Consider the following 20,002-nt stretch of genomic DNA (forward strand, 5'->3'; position numbering starts at 1 on the left):
GATTATGATGTTTGGATGCTAGGAACTAAAATTAAAACCTCTTCTGTGGCTGTGGGGCTGTGGTCTAATTAGGCACATCCTGAGGTTGGTTGTCGAGAAACTTTCTGTGAATTAGCAGCTTCTTATAAATCCCTGGCTTCAGCTTGGAGAGGCCAGGCTATTAAAATCAGGAAATCAATTCTTATTCAAATATATTTTTCTACATTTGGAATCGTACATTTGGAATTTTCCTGCTGGCTGACAGTGCAGTGCCGGGGCAAGAGCTGCACTGTGGTTGAGGCAAGTTGGGGGGGTGTGGTTGATGGTAATGCACAAGCATGTGCGGGGTGGGGTGGGCGAGGGAAGTGGCCACACATTAGGGAAACCTTGTAAAAAATGACCATTCTTTTGCAGCTGAGACAGTTCAGACACAGCCACATTGACATGCTTGGAGTTAGGCCTCTAGCTTATCTGCCCACTCAAGCATCACAGAGGCATGAAATTACCATCATATGCTCCTGAATCTTTCACCACTTAGGCACAGACTGCAAACTAATGACCGCTTTCGTGGACTGCAGAACAATTGGCCGACTGAGCACGTTGTACAATCTCCTTAAATCTAGCCATGGAGCAGACACTTGTAGTGGTGCTCAAGGTCCCCTGCAATGTCATCATTTAGGTTTGGACCTGTCTCCCCCATGGTTAAAGCTAACAGTGCAGCCTTGCATTGCAGGTTAGGAGAATGCCTGCACCTGAGCTGAGAGCACAGCATGCAGCCCAATGGGCAAAGCTGCCACCAATCGGTCAGGTGGAGTGGAGTGGAGGTTGGTGGGGTCTTGGGCAGCCATGCAGTGCACTAAACGATGGCTATTCAAGTGGTGGCCAGCAGTCTCCATGATAAGTTACAAGGCCATCAGACTTAATCAAGAGAGGTTCTTAGAACACCCAAGCTAACCCACACATCTCTTTCTTTCATCCTGCAGGAAGAGTATATCAGGAGCATGGAGCCTGGTGACCTAGCTGTATTCCTCATGGCATACAGAGAGTGGAGACAAAGGAGAAGAGAACAATGGAGACGCCTGGCTGGGCAGATGGAGGAGCAGCACCCTCAGGAAGAAGGGGCAGCTGGGGCTCCTGCACACGCTACTAAAGAGCCACAGCAAGCTGTCGCTGTTCGGTGCCTAGCTAAACCCAGGGTTGGTAGACACCGCCTTTCATTCCTGGAGATGACTGAGAACCAGTGTCTCTGAAGACCACAAGTCTAAGGAACTGGTCGGTCACATCTGCCAGCTGCTGCAGGATTTGGCACCATGGGGACATGAAGGGCATCCACTGCCCATGGCCATGAAAGTGACCACGGTGCTCAATTTTTATGCCAGTGGCTCCTTTCAGGGCTCCATAGGTGGCCTCTGTGAGCTATCGCAAGCCTCCACCCACAAATGAGGTCCCGGATGACATCTTTGCAAAAGCACACAACTTTGCACATTTCTCCCATGACCAGGAAAGCCAGGTTGCAAGAGTGCTGGGATTTGACCGGATCTCAGGTTTCCCATGGGTGCAGGGTGCCATGGACTGCACTCGTGGTGCTCAGATCTCCGTCACACCACGCAGTCAACTATGTCAGCAGCAAGGCCTTCCATTCGCTGAATTTTCAGTGGTGTGCGATCACCACAAATGCATCCTGCAGGTCTGCGCATGGTTCCCAGGGAGTGTCCATGACTCCTACATTCTCAGTCTGTCTCAGACCCCTCACGTCTTCCAGAGTCCACAGAGGCTGCAGGGCTTGCTTCTTAGGGACAAGGGCTACCCACAGAGGATGTGGCTGATGACACCCATGCGGCAGCTGCAGTGGAGTGAAGTTATAACGAAGCTCATGCTGAAACTCACACCTTGGTGGAGCAATCCATCTGGATCCTGAAAATGAGGTTTCGGTCCCTGGACCAATCTGGTGGAGCCCTGCAATATAGTCCACAGAGGGTGTCAGGCATCATCGATGCCTGCTGCACTCTTTACAACCTAGCGCTGCGACGGGGAGAGGAGTTGGCTGAGGAGGAGCAGACCATCTCCTCCAGTGAGGAGGACATTGACAGGGATGGAGATGAGGAGGACCTTGAAAGCGACAATGATGGCAATGAGGCCATCATGATGACCAGACAAGGCAGGCATGCTTGGAAAGCCCTCATAGCTGCTAGATTTGTGGAGGATGATGACACCATGCAATGAAGAGACACTATAGATCCTCATATTGCATCCGTGCATGTTTGATTCCAGTCTGGCTGATGGCAGTGCACATTCCTTCTGTAATAAAGCTCCTGTCATGGAGATGCACACAGAGAGAATGATGGAACTCTGTGACACCTGCCCACAACATACTGTCAGGAGAAGGAGTCCCCACATCATGTCTGCCATGGCGTAAGGAGCCATGGAGATTGCCAGGGTAGCCCCTCAGGAATAAATAGGGTAGGAGAAATGCCGTTTCTGATGGAGAGGGTCAAAAGACATTGCAATCTGTAGATGAAGGGACTGAAGTCCCCGTCCTAAAGCATGCAAAGACTCAGCTACAGTGGGAAGACTCAGTACTGCAGTTTCTGCAGTCAAAGGATAGCTATCATGATCTTTTCTTTTGTCTCCTGCAGGTTCTGACATGGAGGGCAAAGGACAAAGTCCTGCAAGATCACTGGAGTAATCGATGGAAACAGAGACAACAGAATAAGCACTGTCACATCTTAGAAGTGCACCTTCCACCAGTGCACATACACTCACATTGGTGGGTCCTCATGCGTGATTAGATGAGCATGTCACAAGTGTGCAGGAGGAGGACAGGGAAGCAGCTATGGGCAGTCCCCTTCAAAGGATGGTGGACAGACACAGCCATGCTCAGCCGTGGAGATGCAGGGCCTCGGGAGTCATAAAAAAGGAGGCTCTACTAGCAGCAACAGATATGTCCCTACATGTCAGAGTTCACTGAAGCAGTGCAGATCATGGTTCAGAACGGAGGAGTCCATTCAGCTCGTGCACCACTATGACTCAGGGCTTTGAATGCGTGAATCCCTCCATTGAGAGATTGGCCATCCTCATGGAGAACCAAATACAGCAGCAATGGGTGCATGCTGGAACTGCACACTTACATTCATAGAATGCATACCATGCTCTGTAATATGGACTAGTCCATGGAGCTGATGGCACAGAGATGTTTGGAGGGAACGCCACTTGTGTCCCAACTGATGCTCTCCTCCAGCCATGTGGAGCACCAGCCTGGCCAGGAGGATGTGTGCCATTATCATCATTATCCTCCTTGGCCCCTCTTACTTAGGGGCCATTAATGCAGCAGGGCCCAGTGACTGAGGCTGCCAATGTGGTCAAACTGGTGCAGCAGCTTCTCTCCATGACAAGGACGATCACCTTAGCCATAAGCAGTGACAAGCAAGTAGGCTGCCTCCACCTCATTCAAGCCCATAAGTGAAACACTGTGTAGATGTGGCTGAGAGCAGAGGCCACCTCATCAGGCAGAGCACCGTGTTTGTCACTGTAGTTTGCTTCACCTGTAAATGTGCACTTCTCCACTCTTTGAACACAATGTAAATATGAACACATGACTTCAGACAGGTGAGTTCACATGTTTTAATGACAAAATTTGAAAAAAGCAAAGTGGTGGTGAAGAATGACGGTGAAATCTCTGGACAGATCCACATCATTCACTGACCGTAAGAGTGGATCCATTCAAGGCTGCGTTTTCACCAGAAGTGTTCTCACAGGCAGCTCAAAGTAAGTTCCAGAACATGCTGTTCCCAGGTTAGAAGGGCTGAACTGAAACACGCATGGATCCCTGATATTGGCAGCACTCTAAAGAGACCCTGGAGTCTTGCACTGTGCCCAGCCACCTCCCTGTGCAGCTGGGGCACCTCTCTGTTATGCATCTTCGTCCTCTGACAAGCTGCATCGATCTAGCACTTCACCTTCTCCAAGGTTCACTCCTCTCTAAGAGGTTTACGTTATGGAAAGCACAAAAGACCACACAATGCAGAAGCACTTCAGGATGCTACCTGACTGTCCAGGCACCAGAACTGCATTTTCAGAAAGCTTATTGTCTGCTCAGTGGTAGTCCCTGCGAGTAAGTGGCTTCAGTTGTAGTTTGTCTGTGCCTCTGCCTCGGGTTCTCATAGAAGAGTGAGTAGCTACCTCTTCAAGGGGTTTGTGAACGGAATGAAGAGCTGCAGCACTCTAGATTGGCAGAGGATGAAGGAGTCAAGGCAGCTACCAGGAAAACAAGTAGACACATAGGAAGCTCTTATTCAGACCAGCGGAACATTGAAGGAGTGGAAGCCTTCCTGTTAATTAATCTCACAGGCCAGTCACTCAGTGCCTTGATGGCCACATGGATGCAATCAATGATGCCCTGCACATGGGGGAATCCATTGATGGAGGCAAACCCCACTGCCCTTTGTGCCTGTGAGGCCCCAATTGCCTGAAATTGAATATACTGTCTAGCTGTTGCAAATAAGGCAACAGTGACCTGAGAGATTCAGTGGTGTGCAGGTGTTTGTGAAACGCCACCAAAGTCCACTGCTGATCTTTGGAAGAAGCCAGAAGCGAATAAATTTAAGGCCTCAGTGATTTTACTGCAGCTAGCTGGGCATGGCGAGCAGTGCACAAATCAATGACCATCTACCTGGATGGCATAGTCTGCTGTGGCACTGTTTCTCCAAAATGTCCAGGTAGCTCCATCTTAGACAGTAGATCCTACACTAAGGGTATGGCCTCTGTTGCCTTCCTGCTCCTCTGTTCCCCTCATGCCCGGGCTGTGCCTCTGGTGCTGAGTATGTTGACCCTCATCACCATTAGTCACAAGTTCTGAGAACTGTGCTCCCATTACTACCTGTTGCCTTCCTCACACTCAGCTGGACTTCCCATATTGCTGGAAGCCTAGTCCTTGCCTCTTGTGCCCCCAAGATGCCAAGAAGGTCACGACTCTCTCCGCTGCCTGAGCGCTTACAGACCACTCTCCCCACAACCTCTTCACATCCAATGTCACCATTTGTCAATGGTTGAATGCCTCTCTCAGCCATGCTACCTTTTATGGGCCCCCCGAAGTTGATGGTGCCGCCATGATTGGCTCTCCACTGTGGTGCTCCCTCCATGCATCTGGTCTGTTCCTGATCCAGTGTGCAACATGTGTCTCCCTTGCAATATCCCAAACTGCACCACAACAAACTGGCAATTAACTCATTAACTACTTTAATTGACCTTATTCCTGAATCTGGGTGTTTCCATGGCCCACCTTCCCCTGTCCTCATGAAACTCATCAGTGGTAGGAATGGTGATGGGAAGCCAGCCAATGCTATTTTTAACACTCACCCAGCTCCATTCTGGCCTCCATTGGGATCTAAAAATTCTGCCCCATGTGTTTACTTAAGCTTTCAAAATTCAATTCATTTGTGCTTTATTTGGAAAAATGAAAAAACAGAACTCAAATTAGGATGAGGAGGCACTGTCTTTCTTTGACTGACTAGATGTCTCTAACTTGTGCTGTATTAAAGCTAACCATCAAACAGTTACTAACTCGGAAAAAAAAATTGTGGTTTGTTTTCCAATGGTTAATATGAACTCATAGAAAATCAAAAATCCTTTTACACAATGAGGAGACATATAATTTAAATATAAGACTCTTTCACTGACATCCTACTGATGTAGGATGGAAAATTCCATACACCCTTAGTCTACTGATAGTGCAGAGAAGCATCTCGGCTAAATCAGCAACTTCAAACCCAGGCATTTGAGAGTGGCTGTGATCTTAATGTAAAAAAAAATTAATACCAGTGATACCTTTATGGATAATGGTGTTAGGAATATGTTAGATACTTTTCACGACAACAGTGACTATTCTTCAAACAGAAGTATTTCGTTGGTTGTAAAGCGCTTTGAGACATTTGGTGGCCGTGAAAAGTGTTAAATTAAAGCAATTTTTTTTTTTAGTTCTGAATATTAGAAACATGAATTACTGAGAAAAAAATGGCAGATGAAAAGTGTTTGAAAATGTATTTTGGATGGCTTAATTGCTTTGCCACCTTATATATATTACAAATGGAAATAAAAAATTGTAAATGTACATAAATGTCAGTCTTACGTGTGTTATGAATATATTATTAAACTGATCAAATTAAAGTGTGACAGAAATTTGCCGATGATTTGGCTGAAATTTTCTTGTGGTTGAGAATAACAAACAGGATGTGTACACAATCATATTAATTTTATTGTATTACTAGTTAATCCCTCACAGCATTGCCCAAAGAAAATTATCTGACATTGCAAAGGTGAATTTCAATGGTGCGAGAGTGGAAATAGGCTGCAGTGGATCAACTGCCCATTCCACACCATTCTTAATGTTGATTTCAATGGAAAGGTAAATAAAGCAGGGCATATAATGACCAGATAATCTGCTATAATCTGTTTTTCACTCCCATTACTTGTAAAGATGTGGGTCTTCTTGGTGTCACTCATGGGAAATTAGAACATTTTGTATGTGTGTTTTTAAGGATTAGGAAGAGCATATGGAATCTGTGAAGGAGGCTGAAAGGGCCTTGATAGAGGGCATGATTAGTTTGGGGAGCATTCATGCTAACCTGCAACCTCAAAAGCAGCTTGAATAAAACAGACAAATAAAAAAGTAACATGCAACTGAAAGTATTGAATAAAAGCCTTGATTAAAATCACTGCCTCAAGGTAACTGAATAAGATTAATTCCTTTTATTATATTGGATTGCAAGATGTTTTATTTATACTTTTTGTGGCTGTGTGGAATAGATCACTAATGACTTATGGCAGCTACAAATTGCTTGGCAGGCTGGGGAACCAATGCACATAGAAACATGGAACAAAAGCCATGTTTGGTGCAGTTGAGTATTCATAATTGCAGTTTCTTTGCTCTGAGCAAAAAGTCTTCCTAATATCATGTTGTATCTCTTACAATCCTAGTTCCTGCTCTTAAGCTTAATATAATACTGCAAAAGCAAAATTTCTGATCTTGTGATGGAAGCCAATATATATCATCTATAGCACAGAGTTAGTTATCGGGATGCTTGAGTAACTGCCTAGATGTTTGGGGAAATAGCAATGTTATTGGGATAGTGCTTGCTTTATAAGGGAGTAGGCAGAATTCCTAAGATGGCAAAGCTGTGATCTGTGATGGTATCAAATTTACCATTTTATTAGTACTTCAGGCAAAAAGGCCAAAAAAAAAATCCATCTTAAATCATACCTGAAAAAATATTATCACCCCTCTTAAATGAAGAATTACCATATGGATTGTGAACATTATAAAACTGCACTAGATAAAAATATTACACTGTTGTTTTAACATTTCTCGGGATACAAATGATTAAATAGGCAAGCACCTTTAAATTGGTTTTCTTCTATAAAATAAGATTGTTTAAATGATTAAAACCCAACTGGCTGGCAAGTTGAGTAATAACATTTATATAAGCCCAATATTTTAGAATGTTTGAATTTTGAGAAACTTAACCATTTGGTTACAATGAATGATTCGCCAAGGTGCTGTGCACAACTGGTGCATTCACTGTAACTCTTTCGAGTACAAACACGTTTCCATCTGTGTGCATTCACTGTAACCATACTAGACACAAACCAGATCTGATTGGCTATTGAGCAGGAATTAATTCTTTTATTCCAAGACTGATTTGGTCCTTAACTTATCTTAATTAGCATGTCTAAATAGGAGCCAAATAAATCCAGTTTGACAAATTGGTACCACCTTTTAGCTTCTAAATTATACAATTGTACAAAGCTATACAAAAAACAAATTCTCCTTATAATACTTGTGCTTCATAACTCTATGTTACCAAAGGTAATACAAAGTCTCTGTTTCTCCTGTGATATTTTCTCCTTGTGGTTCTTAATAAAGATCATTGCATTACTTAAAGGATTTGCCATATCCCAACAATGCAAGTTCTATCAAGTCCTTCATTGTTTCTGTAACAATACCCACTTGCTCTCGGTTTCACCCCCCCCCACCCCTGCTCCCATTATATAGCAAGTGAAAGGCATTAGTGACCTTCACATCCACACTTTCACATTCCACACTCAACAGAGTACAAGCATTCGGACACTGGTTTCCTTTAATTGACACATAGAATATTGCAAGATCTCAGAAAATTGTCTTTTATGTTTTTAAGTTTAGCCATTTTATTTTCAAATATGTAATTAGTATATCTTAATTATATGTTACAAACTTTCAGCTATTCAGAAAAAAATAGAGGCTGAACAGATTTCAAATTAATTTTTGAGTGATTTGACTGGTTGGCTTTCAGATCTGGGACATTTTCCTAAGTTTGCATAATTACAGGTGAGTTTAGATCAACAGGTTTTTTTTTATTAGTTGAGTGAATCAAAGTGCATGATGCAGGAACTGTAATGTCAGAGCATTACAGTCAAGAATCCCTTATATCACACCGGTTTTATTACATAAGTTTTTATTTTTTCCCCACTAAAACATACATTGCATTCTTTTAGTGTAAAGGAAGTATGATGATGTGACCTGTACATTTGTTTTGACAGTAACTGCAATTCAGTGTTACTGGTAGCTGTCATTTCTGTTCTTTCTTTGGAATTGCAGTCAAAGTTGTGTATGTCGCTACACTTTATATTAAACAGCATTTCTTTATTTCTTAACAGTTAATGTTGGGGACTACATCCAGGCTGTTTTGGACAGAAATGTGGCTGAAAATATTAGCAGAGTCCTCTACCCTAATGATAATGTAGGCACTAAGAACATTTTCCAAAAGTATTGTATATGTCTGTGTATTTATATAATTAAAGAGTGACTGGTAATTTTAAGTTTTGCTTGACTACAATGTCAGCAGTAACTCTCTCTCTTACAGCCAATATGATTGAATTTGTCTTTCAAAAACTAACTATTGCAATGTTCAAATACAATACACTTATAAAATTCAGTATATATAGTCAGCCTTGTCTCTAAGCAAATTTAGATTTACATTAGATCTTAGATTTGAAAACAAAATCATCAAATAATTTTTTTAACTTGTTGCAAAGTATTTTGTACGTACAAATGTAGAATCAACAAAAGTCGACAGGATAGATTTTCAGCTTTCCACCAGGCATAAAACTTGAGTAGCAGATCAGCTGTTTGCTGTAGAGACCACCCAATTTTTATTCAAATCCACAATGCCCATTTTAGGTAATAGCTGCAAATTGGAATCCTATCCTTTTCCTGGAATATGCTAAGATATATATGTAAAATTGCGAAGAATATGCTTGGAGATGAGGCTGACAGGAATATTTATACTGAATTTTAACAGGGTTTGTATGTATTTGAATATTGCATTAATTAGCTTCTTAAAAGACATATTAAATGATATCGCCTATAACCAAACAAACTAAAATTGCCAGTAATAAAAACAGAAAATGCTGGAAATACTCAGCAGATCCGGCAGCATCAATGGAGAAGTAGACCCAAATATTCCGGTCTCCAGATCATTGGAAACCATATGTACCACTGAAATGCAGATTGGGACCCGGTGGAACTCCTGACGCGCTGACCTACATGGGAATTGCCCAGGAAGTTTCAACTTTCAGTGGGCAATTCGCCCGCACCCTGGGACCCTCTGTGAATGTCTCCAACTGAGTTAGAATCAGAGGCTTGGGTCAGTTCCAATGTACTTACCTAGATAGTTAGCCAGGAAATGTTAGACAATTTAAAACCTAGTCTAACTTCTGGATTACTACAGAATTGACCTCCCAATCACCTACACTGACCCCCGACTACTCCCCCGACCCAGTCAGATTACTATACGTCCAAACCCCCCCACCCAACTATGCACTGACCACCCATCTACACTTGACCCGACTACCCACCCGACCCAACACAACAGTTCCCCAACCTAATCCAACTCACTACCTTCCACCTCACCTACCTGCCACCTCATCCATTTACCACCTCTCCTCACCCACCTGCTACCTCACACATCATAACCACATGCCTCACCCGCCTTACCACCCTACCTATTCACTCATTCATCCACTCATCCATTCGCTAACGTTCAAGCTGGACCTTCAAACTTACCAAACAGCAGCTAGAGCCTTAAAAAGGGGGCATGTCTTGCCTTCTCCCTGACTCTTCTCCACTGCAACAGAGGACTCCGAGGGACACTGTGCTTTGCATTTCTGAGAACACTGGCTTGGAATGTCCTGGAAGAAATGCGGAGCAGCGGCAAGTCAGGGGCAATGTTTGAGTGGAATGACAATCCAACAATGATTGCTGTTCTTCAGAAGATCCAGGCCATAGAGTTAACAGTTCATGTTGATGACCATTCACTAGTAGCTGTATAATTGGTAATTGGGTTCATGGACAGAATTTTCTGCCTGTTGGGCGGGCGGAGCAGGAGCGGCTGCGGGGGGGCGCAGACGCAATCGGTGCCGGCGATCGGAGCTGTGCTGCCATTTTGTGCAGGCCTGCCCAGCGCATTTCCAACTCCCGTGAATAGCGGGAGTGTGTGAGCTGCGGCGGGTGTGCACAGACCACCGGGTCCAATGGCGACCTGGCAGTCTGTTTAAAGGAAGGCCTGGCAGCCTCGTGTAGGCTGCTCACAATGGCCATGTCGAGGTCACACCACAGGGGGTCTGCTGATCAGGGCACGCTGGAGGGAAGGGCAGAGGAGCAGAGCAAGCTGCAGTGTCTGCCACAGGAGCAGGGTTGGCCAGCAGGGAGCCAATGTGCCCCTTGCTTTTCTGATGACTGCCTTGCTGCCCTCCTCAAGGAGGTGGCAGCATGGTGGGAGGTGTTGGTACCCCCCCAACATGACCAAACGTGCCTGGGAGGAGGTGCCAGAGGTGGTGAGCTCCCGTGAAATGGTGCGGCGCACCTGGATCCAGTGCCGTAAGCGCTTCAACGATTTGTTGCACTCAGGAAGGGTGAGTACCATGTTGGCACTGGGCATTTAACCCAGCAGATAGCCTTAGCATTTGGGGGCCTCCCCTACAAGTCTTACTGTCGTGACTGTATTGAATCATGTTGGGCGTTTCTCATACACTGGGCGGGCAAGCAGATAGTGGCCATGCTTACATCAGCCTCAGTAGTCGATGAGGAGATGAGTTCTCCCCTGCACCATGTGTTGCTCTTAGTCGCATATGACTAGTCTGGGGGCAACCTGCAGGAGATGCGGCTAGGCATGTACTCAGAACTCCAACACATGTCCTATTCACGGTGATGAGATTGTAGAAAGGGAGCTTCAAGGTCTCGTGGCTAAGAGCCATCTGCTGCCCTCGACAGAATGTGTCCAAGTGGCCATTGGAGGGGGGCGGTGTTGGGAGCCGGCGTACTATCTTTGTGTGACTGATCAGCAGTAGCAGGAAGAGGAGGCACTGGAGACCTGAGATGGGCCACTGTGGTTGGGGTGCAGTGTGTGTGTGCAGAGTCCATGTGCAATTAGCCACAATGAATGGTCTTCTCTGTTTTTTAGGAGAAGAATGCTCACAATGCATGCGAGCATTTGTGGACTGGAGGCAGCCAGGCCCAGCTCATGATTTTAAGCTGTTTTGAGCAGGATGCCCTGGAGCTTGAAAGTCGACATGCGCCCAGGTCCACTGGTGTCGATGAGGCTGGGGTGGAATGGCCAGGTATTTGAGGTCAACAGTGACATCCGCTCTGTCTTCCCACCATCCATAGCATTGATGATTGTTTGATTTGTTATTGTTGCAACATTGCTCGGTCACAGAGTGATAGAGTCAGAGGTGTGGATCATAGACAAAGGTCCCATGGCCCTTCAAAGATTCACATGTCAATCACCTTCCAAAGTCGCCTTATCCCATTTCTGTCCACTATCCCCATGGCCTTGTATGCAATGGCATCGCAACTGCACATCCAAATACTTATTACATGTTAGGAGGTCCATTGCCCTTTCAGCCAGTGTGTCCCACATCACTGTGTGCAAAAGTTGCTCACCACATCACCTGTCAACCTTAAACCCCTTACCTTAAATCAATGCCACCAGGTTACTCATCCCTCTGCCATAGGGAAAAGTTCCTTTCTGTCGACTCTATCTATGCCCCTCATATTGTTATAACCCTCAATAATGTCATCCCTCAATCTCCTCTGCTCCAGGAGAAATAACCCCAGTCTATACGATGTCTCCTCATAAGTCAAACTCTCCAGCCCAGCCAGCATCCTGGTCAATGACCTCTGCACTCTCTGCACTCCAGTCACATCCCTCTCGTGAAGCGCATATTACAACTGCATGCAGAACTATAGCTGCGGCCTAGGCAGCATTTTCTGCATTTGCAACATGACCTCCCTGTTCCTATATTATATTCCATGGCTAATAAAGGCAAGTATGACATTTACCTTCTTAAACGCCTAATCTACCTGTCCCGCTACCTTAAAGGGGCCTATTGACATGCCCAGCAAGGACCCTCTGATCCTCCTTACTTTTCATGGTCCTACCCTTCCTCGTGTATTCCCGTGCCTTGTTTTTCCTGCCCAAGTGTATCACCTCACGCTTATCCACGTAACATTCCATTTGGCATTCCTTAGGCATCTGACCAGTCCGTATGTATCCACCTGTAAGGGTATCCTCCTAACTATTTGCCACCTCACCAATATACGTTTCCATAGGTTCTAGAAGGTTGAGCTCAGAATGAGCCGGGGGAAAGGGATGAAGTGTGTCACTGTGTGAAAGCTAACTGATCCACTGTCCTTGTTGTTAATTTCAGCATCATCAGAGCCCGTCCACCAGGAGCAATTCCAGATGCCCCCTCTCACACCTGAGGGCCCTCAGGTGTCACCTGCATCACACCATTTCTGCAAGGCAGGAACCAGCGCAGATACTAGCACCTCGGTGGGCATTGCAACATCGGCTAGTGTCCCGGGGCGCGTCCCAGGGCATAGTGGAAAGGGCACTTCACAATCGCTGGAGGAGCTGGCAGAGACAGAGAGTGCCGATGGTGCCAGCAGTCGGAGGACTGCAGGGGACCAGGCATGTGCTCAGTCGGTGCATGATGACGTGCCTCTGGAGTCATCCATGACGCAGCAGCTGCAGATGCGGGAGCATCTGGGAGTGTTGCATGAGACTATGCTTTGTTTGGTGTCCGTGGTGGAGGAGTCCACGTGGAGCATCAGTGATGCAATGAACCTCATGGCAGAGCATCATGCTTCCTTCGTGGAGAGAGTGCCAACTCTCATGGAGAAGGGCCTCCAGGAGAACAAGCAGGTTCTCCTGGGGTTATGCTCGGACCTGCAAGCCTTCACAGCGCCAGTGGCCACAGCTGGTCATTGCCAATGTGGGAGATGGTGTGGGCTTCAAGCTTCCCAGCTTGTTGCCCATCCATCGACCATGAGCAGGGAGGTCAGGGCAACCTCACATCGGCAGAGCAGCTGTCTGTCATATCAGGGGGCTCCTCTCACGGCGGTCTGGATGAGGGCAACAGCTGCTCCACCCCTCTCCCAGTGACCTCTTCATCGGGTGAGGCTGCGACAACTGGGGAGATGTCAGCTGTGGACCTGGCAGATCCCGCCAAGGCGGGGCCAGCACAGACTCCACAGGCCAGTGATCAGCCGCCAAGGTCATCGAGGCCAACAGAGTCAGCAGGCTGTCTCAGATGCCACTCTGAGCAATGGGGCGGCACCAAGACATAGCACCCGTAAACGTAAGCATAAGGCACCTTAGGCACACCACGGGTTTCTCACTGGTGCTTTTGTGTTGGCCCTAGATTAGGGAATTATTTGTTTATGCTTGAAAAACGTTTTGTTTGGACTTTGTGTGACCTTATGATGGTGCAAATTAAAACCAGATATGTTACTGTGGCTGAGGGTGGCTCCTTTGTTCTGCATTTGTATGTTTTACATTCATGTTATGAGTGTTTGAGTGGACATTGAAGTTTATGTCCAAAGTCCTTAGTTACAGCCGATGAAGTGGCAGATTTAGCACTTAAGTGCCGCGTATGGAAGCGCCAGGCAGGCTGGTCCTCCTGATCCATTTGTGTGGAGCTAGCTGAAGGTTCATTGCATTAAAGTCTCCCTGGTGTCCCTGCCTCCTGGTGTAGTCCCTGGTCAGCGTTTAGCCCCTCAGCATTCCCCTGTGCTTCCTCATCCTCAGAATCAGTGCAGCCGCATCCACTGCGTCAATGTCTTCATCGTCCACTGCATCCCCCCTTTCCAGCATAAGATTGTGGAGAGCACAGCATGCAACCACTATCCACCGCGACACAATCTGCAGGGTACTGGAATGCGCCCCCTGAACGGTCTAGGCATTAGAAGTGCATCTTGAGAAGATCGATGTCTCTCTCCACCACAGCCGTTGTGGAGGCGTGGCTCCTATTGTAGTGCCACTCAGCTTCTCATATTGGATGGCAGAGAGACGTCATAAGCCACATTCTGAGGGGATAGCCCTTGTCACCCAGCAGCCATCTATCAAGCCAAGCCAGAGCACTGAAGAGCCCTGGCACCTTGGAGTGTCTGAGGATGTAGGCATTGTGGGAGCTGCCTGGGTAGCTGGCACAGGTTTGTAGAATCTGCATCCTGTGATCATACACTATCTGCACGTTCACGGAGTGGAATCCCTTTCTGTAAGCGAAGGCACAGGAATCACCTGCTGGCACCTTGATGGTCACATGTGTGCAGTCGATTGCACCCTGGACATTGGGGAAGCCAGCAATGGCTGCAAAGCCTCTGGCTCGCTGTGCCTGACTTGCCTGGTCACAGCAGAAGTGGATGAAGGTCAATGCACACCTGAACAGAGCGTCTGTAACCTGTTTGACATAAGTGTGCACAGCTGATTGGGAGACACCGCAAAGATCATCCACCAAGCCCTGGAAGGAGCTAGAGGCATAGAAGTTGAGGGCAACTGTGAGCTTCAAAGCCGCTGGCATGGGGTGTCCGCCTAGTTAGGAGAGATCTCAGGGCCAATCAACTGACAGATGTAGTTGACTGTCTCCCTTGACAGTCGGAGCCTCCTTTGGCACTGCACCTCAGTCATATTGAGGTAGCTGCTTCTCTGCCTGTATACTCTGGTAGCAAGATAGTGGCGTCTTCTGCGGCGCCTTCCACCTTGGACTACCTCTTGACCCTGCGTCCCTTGTGCCTGCACCTGTCCTCCCAAAGGTGGCTCTCCTGGAGGCTGATTGTGCATTCCTGGCCTCCTCCTTATTCTAGCCCTCCCTTCCTCCTCAGAGGAGCTGCCTTCAGTGGACATGTCTGGACCCATACCCAGGGTAAAAGGAGGCCTCCGGGAAGCTGCAGGCCCGATAAAGATTACTGACTGCAGAGTGCTGACCTGAAGGTTCAAAGTACACAGAAAGCTGCTGGAATTCATTCTGAACTGCTGCAGGTCACACAAGCAAGTTTAAAAAACCCTCTGGAATAAATACTCATAGACCAGATTGACAACCCCACTGAGCCCTCTTATCCCGCCCGTGGATGAGTTTTATTAAAAAGTCTGTTACCAGCCAGCCCGTTGCGCCCGTGCGCCGACCCAAAGATTGCACGGGTGCCTGAAAATCGGCATTGATTGACGATTTAAGGGCCTTAACTAGCCTGTTAATTAATGGTGGGTGCGCGTTGAATTTCATCGCGGGCCGGCCCAACGAAATATCGCAACGGCGCGCAGTGACGTCGGGACGCTCACCCAACATCACCGCATGTCATTTCACGCACTGATGTGCAGGGCCCACCCCCTGCACGTCAAGCAGAAATCTCTGCCCCATGTTATAGATGAGCAAGGCAAAATTAACAGCTGTCTTCCTGACCCAGAAGTGACTGTGGCTGAGCTTCTCGATTCATCCTTATTTGCATTTTGCGGGTAAGGTGCAAATATGAAAAACAGTTGAGAAAGACAATTCGCCCATTAGTAGGAGGGAACTCAGGACTCAAAGGCTTCTAGCATTGAAGGGGTCTGCGTTGGAAATTCCATCCAAACTTCCCATGTTCATCTTCCAATTAGATACAGATGAGCAAGCATGATTCTTATGGAAGCAGTCTGTGAAAATTAGGGCAGGTTCTCTTTGCAGAAAATGGAAGGAAGAGACCACCTGTCATTGCCAAGAAGGCATGGCTGGTGATAACAAAAGTTGTGAGCAGATGAGGAGTCATTGCCAGAAACCTGGATCTTGTGCAGAAAGAGATTTTATTACCAGATGTGGGCTGGAAAGGTGAATGTCATTAACAGTTGGCATCTAGAAGCCCTGCATGAAGTGAAAGGTGCCCGTGAAATTGGAGATCTGGTGGTGAACCCATGCATAGGGCTATATCAAGCACCAGTGTTATCATTGAGGCATCCATCATGCACCCGAAGCACATGATCAGTTATGGGTGAATGCTGTAATGAGATGGCTGAATAGCTGCCTCACTGTGCCATATCATAGGCAGAGCACTGCATGTTTACATTGCCTCAGAGTAAGCAGCACATAGATGCCATGAGACAGTACTGACATTACCCTTGTGAATGCTCGCAAGAGAAGTATGCTCAGAATGTAAGGAAGCATCAATGGAGCAGAGGTGGAGTAACTGTTATCATCTTGACACCAATGGAGGGGAAGGGCATGTATATTGGCTGGGTCACTGCAGGGTAATCTGCCCAACCAGAAACTTTGGACATCATTTTGCATTCCAATCGAACATGGCGTGTGAACATCACAAAGCACAGATTCTGGGTCAGGTAGAAAATCGCATGGGCCTGGAGTGCGAGGCAGCCAGGGGGAACATCCTTGAGCATGGCTGCTGCTAACTGACAGGAAATCAGGCAGCAGGCAGCTGACTTTCTGAGAGGGCAGTTCACAAGCACATTGCAGAGGTACAAGCGTTTATTTCCCCTTTCGCTCTGCCAATGGCAGCTGTTTTGCAGGTCAGGCCTGCCCTGGCAAACTATTTTTTTCTCCCCCAGTAACTCCAGACTACCTGTAGACAATGACTGACGAAAGCTCCCTTTAAGACTGTTGTGCACCCTTGACCTGAAGGCTTCCCTCTTGGATCAATATGTGTGAGTTTAGGCGTAGGGGACAGTTTTGCTGCTATGTGTCAAACTCATTTTCTTGGTAATAAAGCACCAGGTAGTAGGCCTTTCCTCTACATGTGCCATTATCTCGGTATTCTCTAAAACTGCTTAGCTTTACAAACCAATAAAGAAAGTGGAACATGACTGGAAATTAGCATAAAAATTGTATCAATAGAAGACATAGGGCAGAATTTTACGTCCCGTGGGCGGGTGCGCACCAGACCCGATCAGGCGTAAAATCATGCGAGCATCCCAACGTCATTGCACATTCGCGCAATATTTTGCTCGGCGGGCACGCACAAAAGCCAACAATTAAGAGGGCAACTAATCCCATTAACAGTGCAATTGTCTTTGATTTTTCGTGGCCCATCCAACGTTAAGGTTGGTGAACGGGCAAATCGGCCAGGCGGCCTTTACATTTTTCATTAAATCTTATCCAAGGGTGGGATGAAATCTTCGTTATGAAATAAAATAAAAGTAAGCATCTGTGAACAGCATTTTTATGAGATATATTTTCAGGTGCTTGACTGTGATGCATGGACATTTTTTTGCTACTTTTTAAACTTTTATTTAATCATTTTGAGGTCTGCAGCTCCCTGAGCCAGCTGTCTGCCTTCAGGGAGCTCTCTTGCAGCACTCACCCACACCCACGGTGACGTAATCGCCTGCCATCTTCCCACCACCACCCTGGCAGCACTGAGCTTTTCGGCGTCCATTTCATGCTGGCTGGCCATTAATTGGCCGGCCAGCGTGAAATCGCGGTCGGGCCGATCACAGTCAACGGACTGGTCCCGGGCCCGCCAATACCACGTGCCCGCCAAGGGCAAAATTCAGGCCATAGAGCATTCAATTTGTAATCTTGTTTGGCAAACCTTGCAAAAAGAGGCAAAAATATGAATTTTAGAAACACAGTTTAAATTAGTTTGGAGATTGTGACTACAACCATATATTTAGAGAAATCAGTTACAGTGATTCTAAGTTCTCATGTGCATAACTGCAATTCATATTTATAAAAGGGCTTTAATGTAATAAAACATCTAGTTATGTGCATCGACCAGACTGCCAAGGTTTTGGTAAGATCCAGTTAGAGACTAATAACGTTTTGTTTAAAGTAGACAAAGTTTGAGATTCAAGACACTTGCTTAGTGAATAAAGCCACAAAATTCCACAGGTTTTGAACAAACAAAAAATAAACTTTTCTATACAAGGTCAGAAGGATAAAACAATTTACAATACCTATCTTACACTCTAGCGTTCAGGGTTAATATGAGATACATGTGAATCAACAGGCAAACTGTGGTCAAACACACCAATCTGCACAATAAATGGCAGAGGAGCCCAAATCAGAGTCCGTGAATTTTTCAACACTCACCCAGATGTCAGTAACGTGAGTAATCCAACCTCACTTAAACTCTGTCTTTCTCTGAAAGAATTCCACTCTTCACCTTCAAAGAGCTAAACTGGGAATTCTCCAAAAGTTGTTCCAGCTCAGACAGCATCAACAATGGTCCACTCCGCAGGGTTTTAATCTCATGTTCCGATATTCCGTTCCCATGGATTCCCGAGTATGCACTCAAACACCATCTCACAAACACAACTTCAGCACTACAGCCGCGCCAAGCAGAGCACTACTGCTCCAAAGGGGTACCTTTGCTCCAACGGCCCACAGCACAAAATCACTTCAGCTGCCTTCTTGGATCTTCAGGGCTTCTCTTGAGCCCTCTTCAATTACCAAACTTGGATGGCATCAACAACAGCTCAGCTCGCAGGGTTTCAATCTTGTCTGCTGAGATTCTGTTCCCCTGCATTCCCAAGTATGTAACCAAAGACCAACTCACAAGCACAACTTAAGCTCTTTGGCCACACTGAGCAGAACAGCCTTGCTGCAAGGGGTTATCTTTGACCCAATGGCCTGCAGTTCTTTACCTAATGGGAGCCTCTTTCTCTGCTCCTCTCTTTTTATCTGAACTGGGAACTTTTCCTGTCCCTGTCCGCTCTCTGGGACTATTCCTGTGGGACCCCTCCCTGTTCCATGTCTGGGACACTTATCAACAATGGCGCTCCGCTCCCGGTCATCTGACCTGGGTTTCTGCTCCAGTTTTTCTCTATGCACAGGCACAGTGGGCCCAAAGAACATAAAAATGTCGATCTACGCATGTGCAGCCCGCTCCCTAGTCTGCGCATGTGCAGGAGTTCCAAGGCTCATCAGGAGTTGAAGTTCCCAATCTCTGCTCTCAATGTTAAGGAAAGTTTGACTTCATAACAGTCTTAAGGTGCTTTGCAGGAGCATTATAAAGGAAAACATGACATCAAGCCACATAAGGAGATATTAGGTCAGATGACCAAAAGCTTGGTCAAAGCAGTATATTTCAAGGTGCCTTAAAGGAGGAAAGAGATGGAGAGGCAAAGAGGGTTAGGGAGGGAATTCCAGAGCTTGGCAGCTTATGGCACGGCCACCAGTGGTGGAGTGATTAAAATCGGGGTGGTCAAGAGGCTAGAATTTAAGGAGCATAAGTATCTTGGAGGGTTGTGGAGCTGGTAAAGATTATAGAGATGGGGAAGGCAGAGGCCATGGAGGGATTTGAAAACAAGGGTGAGAATTTTAAAGTGGAGGCATTGTTTAACCAGGATCCAATGTAGTTCAGCAAATCCAGGGATGATGAGTGAACAGGACTTGGGTGTAATTTAGAATAGGGGCAGCAGAGTTTTGGATGGCCTCAAGTTTGCATAGGATAGAATGTGACCAGCCAGGAGTGCATTAGAATAGTCAAATCTATAAGTAAAGAGGACATGGATCAGGAATTCAGCAGCAAATAAGCTGAGGCAGGGTAGAGATGGGCAATGTTACAGAGTTGGAAATAGATTATCTTAGTGATAGCGCAGATATGTGATTGGAAGCTCACCTTGGGGTCAGAACAGCTTGGATCTGCCTCAGCAAGGGATGAAATCAGTGGCTAGGGAATGGAGTTTGTCATGGGAACTGAAGACAATGGTTGGAATCATTCGTA

General features: G+C 46.4%; 1 protein-coding gene across 1 annotated transcript in view; it reads left to right on the forward strand.

Annotated features, from left to right (window-relative positions):
- pygl (phosphorylase, glycogen, liver) overlaps nt 1–20,002 on the forward strand; it is a 171,466-nt gene that overhangs the window by 61,971 nt on the left and 89,493 nt on the right. Inside the window, exon 7 of the mRNA XM_041214190.1 lies at nt 8,668–8,750. Coding sequence (XP_041070124.1) covers nt 8,668–8,750 — 83 coding nt within the window. The remainder of the gene's footprint in view (nt 1–8,667; nt 8,751–20,002) is intronic.

This window comes from Carcharodon carcharias, chromosome 20 (assembly GCF_017639515.1).
Source record: "Carcharodon carcharias isolate sCarCar2 chromosome 20, sCarCar2.pri, whole genome shotgun sequence".
Classification (NCBI taxonomy): Eukaryota; Metazoa; Chordata; class Chondrichthyes; order Lamniformes; family Lamnidae; genus Carcharodon; species Carcharodon carcharias.